Genomic DNA, 12,817 nt, shown 5'->3' with positions numbered 1-12,817 from the left:
CACTTCCTAACACACATGGAGTCCTGGTGTGGTGCTGTGGGATAAAGCACTGGACCACAAGGTCGGTGGTTCAAACTCACCAGCCACTCCTCAGAAACCCTATACAGGGTCTCTATGAGTCTAAACCAACTCGATGTCACTTAACAACAACAACCTACTATGCATCTTATTGTTCTTGTTTATTGCCTGTCTTTCCTTCTAGAATGCATGCTCCAAGAGAGTAGAAATTCATATCTGTTTGGGCCACTGCTATAGCCCCAGCACCTAAAGCAGTGTTTTTTGTTGTTAAGTGCTGTCTAGTCTGTTCCGACTCATAGCGACCCTGTTTCCAAGGAGCAGCTGGTGGCTTTGAACCTCTGTTTCCCAAGAACTAGTTCAGCAACTGCACCTGAAGTAGTACCTGGGAAATAGCAGATGTGCAAAAATATATATTGTATAATTGCAAGCTGGAGGTGGCTCCAAAACTGTAGAGCTCAGTTCCAGTGTAAAAGATTTTGATCTGACCCAGATTGTGGGTTCCTGACAGCTGGCCAAAGCCTGAGCTTAACCCTGGCAATCCTTTAAAAGGTGCTGCTGGTGCACACAGCCTGTCCTCAGGGCTCAGTAGGCCCTCCAGGCAGCTCTGGGAAACAGGAGCCCAGGGAGTGAGACATGGTGCAGGGATGTGGTTGGAGCAGGAGAGCAACCTTCTCCAGCTGGCAGAAGCCTCCCAACAGCATGAAACTCCCTGACCCACAAACTCCTTATTCTTGTCTCCCTTTACCTGTATTCCAGGCATTCCAGGGGGGCCGGGTGGTCCAGGAACACCTGGGGGACCCTGAGGGAGAAAAGGAAGGATCAAGCCCAGAAGAAAGCTCTGCCCCGTTGCTTAGCAGCGGGAGTAGGATGGGCAAGCCGTGGGGTGCTGGCGGACGAAGAAAAGAGACACAGGAGACAAGCGACACACACCTGCGGACCCGGCTGCCAGGAGCTGCCCATCCAAAGTCCCGGAGCACCCTGGGTGGGAGTGGGGGTCGCAAAAGAAGGGGAGAGGTTATAGGCAACGTCCACACCAAGCGCAGGGTGGCACGGGGAGGCGGCTGGCTGGGGCGCAAAGCCCGACGAGGCCCGTGGCACAGAGGGCACTAGGCAGGAAGCTGGGGGTCTCAGTACCACTTACCGGCATGCCAGAGAAGATGGGGTCTCCCCGAGAAGGGCAGGAGCATTCCCCTGCTTCACCCTGAAAAGACAAGGACCTTTATTAGAGGTGGACAAGGATGAAGGGTGACGTCTGGGAGCAAGGGGGCGCTAGAGGATCTGCCCCTATTCAGCCTCTCTGAACTTCAATCTCCTCATCTATAAAATGGGGATAATAATACCAGTCACGTGCATAGATCATTGAGGATGCAATGGATTGGTGTGTCCAGAACTCCTCAGCAAAAGGCAGCTCCTGCTACGACTGACGCTCTCCTGCGATAACATCTTCGTCAGCATTCTTGCCTCCAGCACAGTTGCAGCCCAACCCAGCTGCAGTCCTATCTCCCTTGGCTCTCCAGGCCCTTCACATCTCTGCCCTCACAGTACCATCTTTATCTGCTCAGTTCTTGCCTCTGCCATCTGACTTGCTCTCATTTAAGCAGCTGTTCTCCTGAAGGCCTTGGAGCAATCTGAGTCATGTGACCCTAGGTGAACCCTGGAACAAAGGTGCTGGTGGGTGGTGGTATGGGGGCCAGAATAACTCCTTGACTCCTGCTCCCCAGATCAGGGCACTACCATATGCGTACCCCTTGGCCACCAAGGTTGCCCCAGTGGTGGGTCTGTCAGAGCTGCCAATTCCCCCAGAGTTTTTGTCCCAAGTTGTTGGGACTCACCTTCTCTCCTGGAGATCCCTTTTCACCCTGCAGGGAGGAAACACAGGGAGGTGAATAAGGAGGGGTGTGGAGACAGAGACAGCTATGGTTTACAGCTGCCATTTCTGGGAGAAAGATGAGACGTTCTGCTCCCATACAGATTTACAGCCTCAGAAACTCTGTACAGGGTCGCTATGAGTTGGAACCGACTCCACGGCACATAACCATCACCACTAGAGACTCTGTACTCACCTGCATTCCTTTGGCCCCTGGAAGCCCACTCTGTCCTTGTTGCCCATCACGTCCCTGAAGGGAGAAAGGTCGGAGTCAGTGGACTAAGAGGGACAGCAGTCCAGCCATCTGACCTGCCGGCACAGAAGGGCTGTAGGGCAAACAGAAGCAGTTCCAGGCCCCTCTGGAGTCCCATGCCCGCATTCTGGAGGAGGAGACTGAGGCACCAGAAACAAGAGGAGAAAGAAAGGAAGCTAAAGATGGACATTTCCTCAGACCTTCTGGGTGCAGACACTGGGCCAACCACCTGTGAGAGAGTGTCTGTGGAATCCCCACTCCAAGCCCTGAAGAATGGCATTGTTCTGCTTTACAGGTAAGGAAACAGAGACTACAGGCTTAAGAATGCAACTGTGCCCAGGCCTGTCTAGCCCCAAAGTCCCTGCTCCCCTCAACGCACTTCTTGTGGTTAAGTTGTTAAGTGCTATCAAGTTGGTTCCGACTCATAGCGACCCCGTATAGGGTTTCCAAGGAGCGGCTGGTGAGTTTGAACCACCGACCTTTCTGTTTAAACCTACCCTGGGATCCAGTGCATTATCCTACAGTGCCATACCTGCCCCCCTAGCAGGCACTTAGTACACAAAAGTTTCTATCACAAAAGTTACCCCAGTTGACGTGACTGGGAGGTAGGAATTTCAGTTCCTGTTTTACCAACAAGGAATCAGAGACTCTGGGGTACCACTTTGCTAAGGTCACACAACTAGTGAGCAGGGGACTGAGATCGAAGGCCCCCCGGGTCAGATTCGGTGGAAGGAAACAAGGTCTGAAGAGCATTCCTAGAGCAAAGCTGCTGGAGCAAAGACACAGAATCTCCTCAGGCCCAGAGAACCAGCCTGGTGGCTCAGAGCACTTTCTGATGGCTGTCTTCCCATGGGCCTCTCCACTTCCTTCTGGGATGACCAGGACCACATCTCTGCCTTTACTCTGGGGCTCCTGGGAACAGCAGGGATCCTGACTTCCCAGCTCTGCTGATAAACACACTGGTGTGTGGGCTTGGGCAAGTCCCTGCCTCCTCTGGGCCTTGACACACACTTGTAAGGAAGAAACTGGAATTTCTCTAGGGATTCCTAAGAACACAAAAAGATACTTGTTCGTGGGGCAATTCTCAACTTCATCAAAAGCCCAAGAAAAATTATACACTTGTCCATGACCCAGCAGGTGCAGGCTGGCTGAAAGGTAGAATCTCTTAGATTCTAGTTAGAATTGTATCATCTTGTAAAATTCTAGTGGGTTCATGTGGTGCAGAAGTTGACTCTTATATAGGTCTTTGATGCATCAAGATGAGGAATGCACTTAGTTTTACTTAATCTATATAGTTTGTTCAATAGACAGAGTCCATGAGAATCACTGGGTGGGAACAATAATAAAAAGGAGGTCTTGGAGGGTAATGGGAGTGTGAGCTGCTGATCATGCTCTGTGTTATCCAATATGGCAGCCATTAGCGCCAGGTGGCTATTGAAACTTCAGAGAAAATGGAATGAAATTTAAAACTCACTTCTGGGGTACCAGCCTCATTTAAAGTTCTCTACAGTGCTTACCAAGGAGCTCTGGGAGCGTAGTGGTTATGACTCAGGCTGCAAACCTCAGGGACAGCAGTTTGAAATTACCAGCTGTTCCGCAGGAGAAAGATGAGGCTTTCTGCTCCCGTAAAGATTTACACCTCAGAAACCCTGAACAGTGTCACTATGAGTTGGAACCGACTCCACGGCATATAACAATAACAACAGTGCTTACCATCTTGGAAGGCACAGAATAGAATGTTGCCATTGCCATAAACAGATGCCAAGAGAAATGTAAACAGTACAAGGTCATTTATTAGATCTTCCTTATTATGAATGATTCTCATGACGTCTCAGTGATGCTGATATCACCATGGTCATAGTGGGTGGGCCAGTGTAGATTTCATGCCCAGGATGCAGTTTCTGAATTATAGTTGGCCCTGGTAGCTCTGGTAACATAGTGGTTACATGTCAGGCTGCTAACCTCAAGGTCAGAAGTTCAAAACTACCAGCAGTTCTGTGGGAGAAAGATGAGGCTTTCTGCTGCAAAGATTTGCAGCCTAGGAAACCCTATACAGGGTCATATGAGTCAGAACCAACTCCATGGCACATCAATGACACCACCAAACAGATCTACTGGGCAGCACTGGTCTAGAAGATCCCTAATGACACCAAGGTTTGAAAGGGGACAGTGGTGAACACACAAGCTTCGAATCAGACAGACCTAGGTTCAAGTCCTGGCTCTGCCTCCTCACTATCTGGCAGTCAGCTTCCTCATCTATGAAAGGGGGACCCTCCTAGCACTCCCCTACAGGGCTGTTGTGAGGATTAAGTGAATGGAGAGGCCCTGCATGTGTAGAACTTAGCACGGGACCTCACCACTGCCACACAGATCAGAACACTGGTGCTGATCAGTACTGCGATCTTCCCTCCTCTGAGGCTGGGCAAGGCTGAGGTCACTCTTCTCCCTGTGCCCTCTTCCCAGCAGTGTCCTTGGGAGGCCCTTACCCTGTAAGGAGCAGGGAGCCAGAGAGGACCCTTACCGGAGGCCCAGAGACACTGGCACCAGGCGGTCCAGCAGGTCCAGTGGCTCCTTTCACCCCTGGAGGTCCCTGTGGGCAAAGGACACACATTTGCAGTTAGTTGCAATACAGCAGGTGGGATGCATCGGGCCAGGTCTTGGGCAGCCCTCTAGTGGGCACTACTCAGCTTCTAGGTCTCCTGTATCCACCACCAGGGTCCTCTGAAGCAAACCCCATACCCAAGGAGGTAGAGTCTCACCTTAGCACCCTTCTCTCCAGTGGGGCCAGGTGGTCCTCGAGGCCCCTACAGACAGAAGTACAAGTAGTTATCCCTTATCCAAGAGTGGCCTCTACTTGTCCCCAACCCACCTCCAGGCCCAAGACAGACTGACCTGAATACCAGGCACGCCTTGGACTCCAGGCTCTCCCTGCAAGTCAGAAATGGCAGACTGGAGCACAGCGGCCTAGCTGACCTGGTTGGGGGGTGAGGGAGTGGGGGTGGGGGTGGGTTGGGGGGGTGGGGGCAACCACCAACCTAAACTCAAGAGGACTCCCCAAGGATACCCTAAGAGCCAAAGAGGAGGGGACGGGGACAAAACCATATTACCATCCAACCCCTCCCACAAGCTGTGCCCGCTGAGCATCTGGGGACAGTCAGAGCTCTGTGGTCTTTGGAGCAGATGGGAGTGAGCAGCTGGCTAATGGAAGCGAGTGGAGGGGAGGGGTGGGCAAGCAAAGGTAAGGTTGGAGACTCACCTGGGGCCCCTGGACTTCTGTTCCTGGAAGTCCTGGCTCTCCCTAAAGAGGCAGAAGAATAAACGCTGGCTCCAGGCTCCCGCCCTCCTTTCTAGCCCTCTCCTCAATACCTTCTTACCCTCCTCCACTACTATCCTCATCTCCACTTCCCATGCCACGCCCATTGCCCCCATCTCCCCACCCAATGCTCACCCACATATACCGGTATCCCAGACCCCATATTCACACCTACCTGTGTCCCCTTCAGTCCTGGGCGTCCTTGAACTCCAGGTAGACCAGGCAGGCCCTAAAAACACAAGGTGGCCACGGAGTCCGCAAAGGAAAAATGTGCGATAGAAGAAAGAGAAGGCAAAGCCCAAGCAGGGAAGGGCCAGGGACTAGGCAACCAAACTCACCGGTTTACCAGGCCTGCCCACACCTTCAGGGCCTGGCTCTCCCTTGGGGCCTGGCTTCCCAGGTTGTCCGGCCATGTCAGTCATCGCCCCCTGCAGGCTGGGGCAGGCAGTGCAGCTATCACCCTGGGCAGAGATGGGCACAGCCCAGAGCATGTGAGTGAAACAGGCAGCTGGATCAGGAGGAGATTTCAGAAAGGGGGTCCTTGTGTCATCTAAGAGTCCAGATCCCCCACTACTCCACACTCACCCTGAGAAATCAAAGCAGGTTCCTGTGCTCTTAGCTCTCCTCCTCCCCGCCTCAGAAGAAACCTGAGGAGCCTATGCCCATGATCCTGGAATCCTCTGAGGCTCACAGCCCAAGCTCACTCCTGACCCATGGTCCTTCCTCTCGTGAGCATTCTACCTTATTTCATAGGTTCATGAAGCAAGCCACCCCTTGTCTGACTGACCTTGTCTCCTTTTGGCCCTGTTAGGCCACGGACCCCAGGTTCTCCAGACAGTCCTGGCTGCCCTGTAGTGCCCGGGATTCCAGGGTCTCCAGGATTCCCAGCATCCCCCTGTAAGAAGCAGGGGTCAGGAGGGCAGAAGTGGCCCAGCAGGGGGTAGCTTGCCTTCTTGGGACCTGCAGGCATTCACAGCCCTTCACTAGGGCGGAGGGCTGGGGCTGGGAAGGGAGTGGGCCATCAAGAAAAGGAGGTGGTAGGGGAAGAAGTGAGAGGAGGGGGTTGGGAGAGCCCACCCAGGGTCCCACCAAGACACTCTCACCTTCTGTCCCTTCATTCCTCGCTCTCCTGCCTTGCCCTGAGGACAAAGCATTTCTGTGAATGCATTCTTTCATACCAGACACTCCTAAGTGCCCAGCACTGGGCTAGAGCCAGGGGGTACAACAGTAGATAGACAGATATAAAGCTCTGCTCACTACCTACTCAAGGAGTGCTCAAAGGCCCAGACTTCCGGTCTGGGTAACCCTGGACAAGTTACTTCACTGTGCCTCAGTTTCTTTATCTGTCAAATGGGATGATAAAAATCATACAAGGTTCCTGTCCATAGGGTTCTTGTGAAGATTGCTATAACTGTTAAGTGCCATCAACTCAGTTCTGACTCATAGCAACCTTATATAAGGTTTCCAAGGCTGACATCTTTGTGGAAGCAGAAAGCCTCATCTTTCTCCTGCAGAATGGCTGGTGGGCTAGGACCACTGACCTTATAGTTCACAGTCCAGTGCTTATCGTATGTGAAGCAGTGCCTGGCAGGTGGTATGTATTGAATCTATGTCTGCTGTTGTTATTAAAGTAATGACAATAATAACTACAGTGGTAACTCTCAGCTCCTGAATAATACCTACTGTGTGCTGCCAAGTGCTTCACACACAGCTACACAAAGCTTTATAACAACATTATGTGAAGGAGTCAGCGGTACCAACAAGAGACATGAATGGCTCAAGTTGAAGGTCTAGTAATGGGCATTGCTGGAGTCTGAGCCCATGAACAAGCACATGCTCCTTGTTCTCACTCCACCATGTTGAGTCCCTCTGGTGACAGCCACTGTCCCCTCCACTCCACAGAGAATGTGGGCCGGAGTCAGGAGACCCAGGCAGGAGCCTTGACCTCTCTTGAACCCTTCTTGCTCCTTGGCTCCCCAAGCCCCAGAACTCACCGGTTTTCCTGGCAGGCTGAGGCCTGGAGGCCCAGTCTCTCCCTTCTCTCCGGGTGGGCCAGGCAAGGCCACCACATGGCTGTTTCCATCCTGAGACTTAGACAAGACTGGACATGGCTCACAAGGCTCCCCCTGACAAGTAATGACATGAGATTGGGGGTCCACAAGTCCTGGTGTACCACTGTCAAGCTCAGAACCTGGGCTGGAGAGGGTAGCCTGGTCCTGGTGGCACCTGGAGTGAGCACCGAGTAGCTTGGGATAGAGTGGGAAGGGCAGGTGAGGAAGGAAGGTGGGGGCCAAGTCCTCAGGGTCTTGAAGACCATGCAAGGAGTCAGACTTTACTCTCCAGGCAATGGGGAGCCTCAAGATTTGAAGTACAGCAAGATGAGCATGTGCCTAGAAAGCGCAGCCCAGATGCAGTATTGGAGAATGACCGCAGACTCACCTTCTCCCCTTTGGTGCCTGCTGGTCCCATGGTCCCTGGTAGCCCCTACATGAGAAGAAGTCATGTTGAAGCCCAGCATCATCAAGGCAATGCTGAGGCACAGAGCAGGCCCACCATCTCCCCAGTGGTGGGTAGCATCTCCCTCCTTGTCCTCCTCCCCTGAACTGGCCATCTGAAGCATACTCACTGGACTTCCAGCAGGCCCTGTGTCCCCGAAGTTTCCCTGAGAGCAAAGCAGAGAAGAATATAAGGTCAAAGAGGGGCATAAATGCCAGAGCGGCCCTAAGCTCAGAACTACAAAGAAGCCCTTTGGGGCCTCTACATCACACTCTCCTTTCCTGTCTAGGGAAACTGTTGTTAATGCTGTCAAATCAGTTCCTATTCGAAGTGACCCTGTATAAGGTTTCCAAGGAGCAGCTGGTGGATTTGAACCACCAATCTTACAGCAGTTCAGTGCTTATCCTACCACAGCAGGACTCCTAGAAAAAACTAACTGCCATTGAGTCAATTCTGACTAATAGCGGCCCTATATAAGGTTTTCGAGACTATAAATCATGATAGGAGCAGAAAGTCTCATCTTTCTCCTGGGAAGCAGTTGGTAGGTTTGAACCACTGACCTTCTGGTTAGCATCCCAACTCCTAACACACAGTACTACTCAGAGAGGAAAAGGGACTTCCACAAGGTCTTCCATTCTAGTCCATGGAATTCAGGAGCTGTAGACCATGTTTCTGCCCCCAGCCTCACTTCACAGAATCCTAGGCAGAGCCTCATGCCTGACCCAACACATAAAGATCATTAATTCATGTATCCAATAGCTGTTCATAGGAAGCCTAGCACACATCAGATACCAGAATATGTACTGGGTATATAGCAGTGAACAACACAGACAAAAACCCTTGGGAGTCTTACATACTTATGGACAAAATAAAATCTCTAAAAGTAATAATAATTTTAGATAGTGGTGAATGCTATGAAGGAAATAAGCAAGGAGGATGATATGGAGTAAGCAAGAGAGGCCATTATTATTATTACCAGAAAGAGGAGAATAAAATTCACCGAAGAAAAAATCGGGGGAGGGGGAGAGAGAGGAAAGGAATCCCTGGGTGATGTAATCCCCTGGTGGAGCAGTGGGTTAAGTATTCTACTCTGTCCTATAGAGTCACGATGGGTAGGAACCAACGTAATGGCAGGGGGTGGGGAATGCAAAAGTCAACATGTTTGACTGCTAACCTTTTGGCTGGTGGTTTGAATCTATCTAGAAGGGCCTAGCACAAAAATTCTGGTGATCTACTTCCAAAAAACCCTATGGAGCGTAGCTCTACTCTGACACACATGATATCACCAGAATTACTTAAAGGGAAACTGGCTTATAAAACATCCACAAGTACAAAGTCCAAAAGGTCTTGACGTATTCCAGAATGGAATGAGGTCCAGTGTGGCTAAACTAAAGTTAGCCGGGAGAAGAGCACATGATGAGTTTGGAAAGATAGGCAGGGACTTGGTCATCCAGGGTCTTGGTAGTATACGTATAGCAGGACTTTGGTATATAGAAGGCAAGTCAGAGAAGGATGTTAATAGAGAAATAAAGCACAAGCTCCTCAGTGGAGGCAGGTAGGCCAGAGGGGAGGCAGTCACAGGCTGCCAGATGGTATGATGAGGCAGATGGAGAGAGTGAGGGAGTTGAGAGAGAGTCGAGAGTGGACAGAACTGTCAGGAGTTACTGAGAGGCTGCATGAGAAGGGTGATGTGGGAAAGGGGAGGAGTCAAGGAGAACTAGAGTGTTGGGTTGAGAAGCTGCGATATGTACTTCACTGAGATGAAGATGTAGGGGAAGATTTCTGAGGAGAAGTAGGGGTGAGGGTGGCTACATTTGAGACTTGACAAGTGTGATTTGCCTGTGAGAGTTACATCTGAACATATATTTCACTGTTTCTCATCTTTGAGCACTTTATGCCCACAGAGCCCTCCATTTGAATAATATTGTATTATAAGTTCAATACTGTCTAAATCGCAATCATAAACACAAATGTTAACAAAGCCACTCATTTATAGACTTGATTACAGGCTCAGGACTGCAAAGCCATTTGAACTGCGATGTCGGCAGTTCAAGCTCATCAATCACTCCTCAGAAACCCTATACAGGGTCACTATGGGTCAGAATCAACTCGACAGCACTTAACAACAACAACAGGCTCTGGAGCCAGACTGCCTGGATTCAAATCCTAGATTCTGAGCCCAAATATCTGTGTGGCTTAGGGCAACTTATTGAACCTCTTTGGGTCTCCATTTTCTCATCTATAAAATGGGAATAATGGCTCACCTACTTCATAAAGTTTTGGTAGGATAACACAAGTGAATGAATGTTCAAACACTTGGAACACTGCTCAGCATATTATACATGATGTAACCTACTGCCATCAATTCCAATTCATAGTGACCCCATAGGACAGACTAGAACTGTACCATAGGGTTTCCAAGGTGGTAAACCTTTATGGAGTCTTTATGGTCGCATACACCTTTCTCACTCTGGCTGGCTGGTTGGTTCAAAGCATCAACCTGTTGGTTGGCACCCAAACTTTAACCCCTGCACCACCAGGGTTCCTGTACATGGTATTTGTTGTTAAGTGCTGTTGAGTCAGTTTCAACTCATAGTGAACCTGTAGAGAGTTTCTGAGGAGCGACTAATAGGTTTGCACTGCCAACCTTATGCTTAGCAGTTCAATGGTGTTGTTGTTTAGTGCTGACAAATTGGTTCTGACTCATAGTGACCCTGTATAAGGTTTCCAAGGAGTAGCTGATGGATTTGAACTGTTGACCTCTTTGCAATTTAAACCGACCTTGAGATCCAGTGCATTATACTGCAGCACCACAACAGGACTCCATAGCGATTCAATAGAACTGTTAAACATGATTTTATTATAAGGTGGTCTTGAATATGCTTAACTGCTTTAGATTATCATTCAATTAAAAATACAACATTAAGGAATTCTCTTGGAAAATGGGCAGGCTCTCAGAATAAGGGCTTTGAACTGGAGTGAATGCATGCGTTTTATTTCACTGTGAATTGACAGTTTGATCTCTCGTCTATGTGACAGCTACTTCTCAGCCACCAGCCACCCACTCCCTCTACTTCCCGTCAAGCAGCCCTGGCATCTCACCTTCTCTCCTTTCAGCCCTGTTGGTCCTGGAGCGCCAACTTTCCCCTGAAAAACAACCAAGTCAGAGTTAAAGCATTCTGTCCACTCCCACCCCGCCAATATTCCATGGACCCCAGTGTCCAATCAGAAGAGACAGGCAAACTCAGAATTACAACTGTCCATGAGGAGAGGGACAGTTACTTCTGTTATGCAACTGGGCACTCTGAGGTTCTAACAGGGAAGTAGAGATGGAGGGAGGGGACACCTATCTGCTTCATGGTATCTCCAGGGCCCCTGCCCTAAGACTTGGGACTTGAAGAGCTAGGGAAGCCACCAATGTGATAGGCTGAACTGGGCTGGACTGAGCTGGACGAGGAGGAAGCAGTCTCTCACCGGAGGACCACGCAAGTCAGAGCCAGGGGAGCCCACATCCCCCGCAGAGGGTCTAGAATGCTGGGCCTCCACACCTAAGTTGCAGGATGAGCAGGACTCCCCCTAGGCGTGGAAGAAAAGGGATCAGCAAAGCTCCCTGAGGCCAAAGAGGAGCCGTGGGGGTGGGGATTCCCTCACCTTTTCTCCTTTGATGCCTTGGATGCCAGGGTCTCCCTGCAGGCAAAAAGGTTTGTGGCTAGGACTGGGTGTATTATGTCACCCCAAACTTCTTGGCCATGTATAAAGATAGCAACATCACCCACCACAAACCCTTCAAACATCTAGGGATCTCTATGGGGTTGAAGACCAGCACCCCAGAGATCGGGCTTATCAGCCCATGTAATAGACAGGGGGAAATGGGGCCAGGACTGAGTCTTCCCAATAGAACATCCCTGTACATACCCGATCACCTTTTTGTCCAACAGTTCCCAAGCCCTCCTGAAAAAGAGGGTCTATGAGGAAGTGGGATGGGGAATCCAGCCAGAACTTCTGCCTCAGCCCTGCCCACTCCCTTCCCCTACTCCAAACTAATACCTACTCACAGGTGAAGGGCACAGGCTCACTCACAGTAAGGATTGGTTCCAACCCAGCTTGCCCAAAAGGCATCCTAGAGCCGCCTCAAGAGCCCTGGTAGGGTGCCATGGAGACCTGGGGTGGCCCTCTAGCCCAGTTCTAAGCTGTATGGTTTGGCCACCTCTCTCTACCCAAAGTAAGAACTTGGACCCTCTGCTCATAATCTATGGTCAAATGAAGTCCAACTCCTCTCTATGACTGAGCCCCACTTTTGGGTGAGAGTCCCACAATGGCACCATGGACACTCACCCAGGTTAGTGCAGAATCGCCTGGTTCTCCCTTGGGTCCCGGCTTTCCAGGCAGCCCCACAAAGTTTTGTAACCCTTCAGGCAGCGTTGGGCATATTTCACAAGGGTCACCCTAGCAGGAAGGAGAGGCCATGAGGGAACAGATAGAGTGGAGCTAAGACCTCCAGGAAAGAAGGAGTCCTATGTCCACCCCACAGGTAGACCAGCCCTACCTCCAACATCAATGTGAACAGCAAGAATGGGGGGGACTTTCTGTTCAACTCATTCATTCACTCAACTTATGTTCTGGACATCACAAAACTACATCTTCACAACGATCCATAAGGAATTACCATGCCTCTATTGTACAGTTGGAGAAACTTGGTCTGAGAGGCTAATTGACCATACCCACATTCATAAATCATGTATGTGGTAGAGGCAGGGTTTGAACCCAGCTGTTGAACTCCAAGTCAGGATTTTTATTTAGCAATCACAGATGTTCACCACAGGAACACATGAGGGTGGGGAGGGGACTGCCCTGAGGACTGCCCTGGGCC

The 12,817-nt window shown here is 50.5% G+C and overlaps 1 protein-coding gene across 1 annotated transcript in view; it reads right to left on the bottom strand.

The window, feature by feature from the left end:
- COL16A1 (collagen, type XVI, alpha 1) overlaps positions 1-12,817 on the bottom strand; it is a 52,334-nt gene that overhangs the window by 27,816 nt on the left and 11,701 nt on the right. Inside the window, 20 exon segments of the mRNA XM_006862177.1 lie at positions 764-817; positions 949-996; positions 1,160-1,219; positions 1,851-1,877; positions 2,082-2,135; positions 4,660-4,728; positions 4,898-4,950; positions 5,030-5,066; positions 5,395-5,436; positions 5,627-5,680; positions 5,790-5,912; positions 6,239-6,346; positions 6,555-6,590; positions 7,446-7,577; positions 7,891-7,935; positions 8,078-8,113; positions 11,050-11,094; positions 11,422-11,523; positions 11,599-11,634; positions 12,283-12,393. Of these exon segments, the coding sequence (XP_006862239.1) occupies positions 764-817; positions 949-996; positions 1,160-1,219; positions 1,851-1,877; positions 2,082-2,135; positions 4,660-4,728; positions 4,898-4,950; positions 5,030-5,066; positions 5,395-5,436; positions 5,627-5,680; positions 5,790-5,912; positions 6,239-6,346; positions 6,555-6,590; positions 7,446-7,577; positions 7,891-7,935; positions 8,078-8,113; positions 11,050-11,094; positions 11,422-11,523; positions 11,599-11,634; positions 12,283-12,393 (1,272 nt within the window).

The sequence above is a fragment of the Chrysochloris asiatica genome, unplaced genomic scaffold (genome assembly GCF_000296735.1).
Source record: "Chrysochloris asiatica unplaced genomic scaffold, ChrAsi1.0 scaffold00047, whole genome shotgun sequence".
Classification (NCBI taxonomy): Eukaryota; Metazoa; Chordata; class Mammalia; order Afrosoricida; family Chrysochloridae; genus Chrysochloris; species Chrysochloris asiatica.
This window is presented reverse-complemented; position numbering and strand designations above follow the sequence as displayed.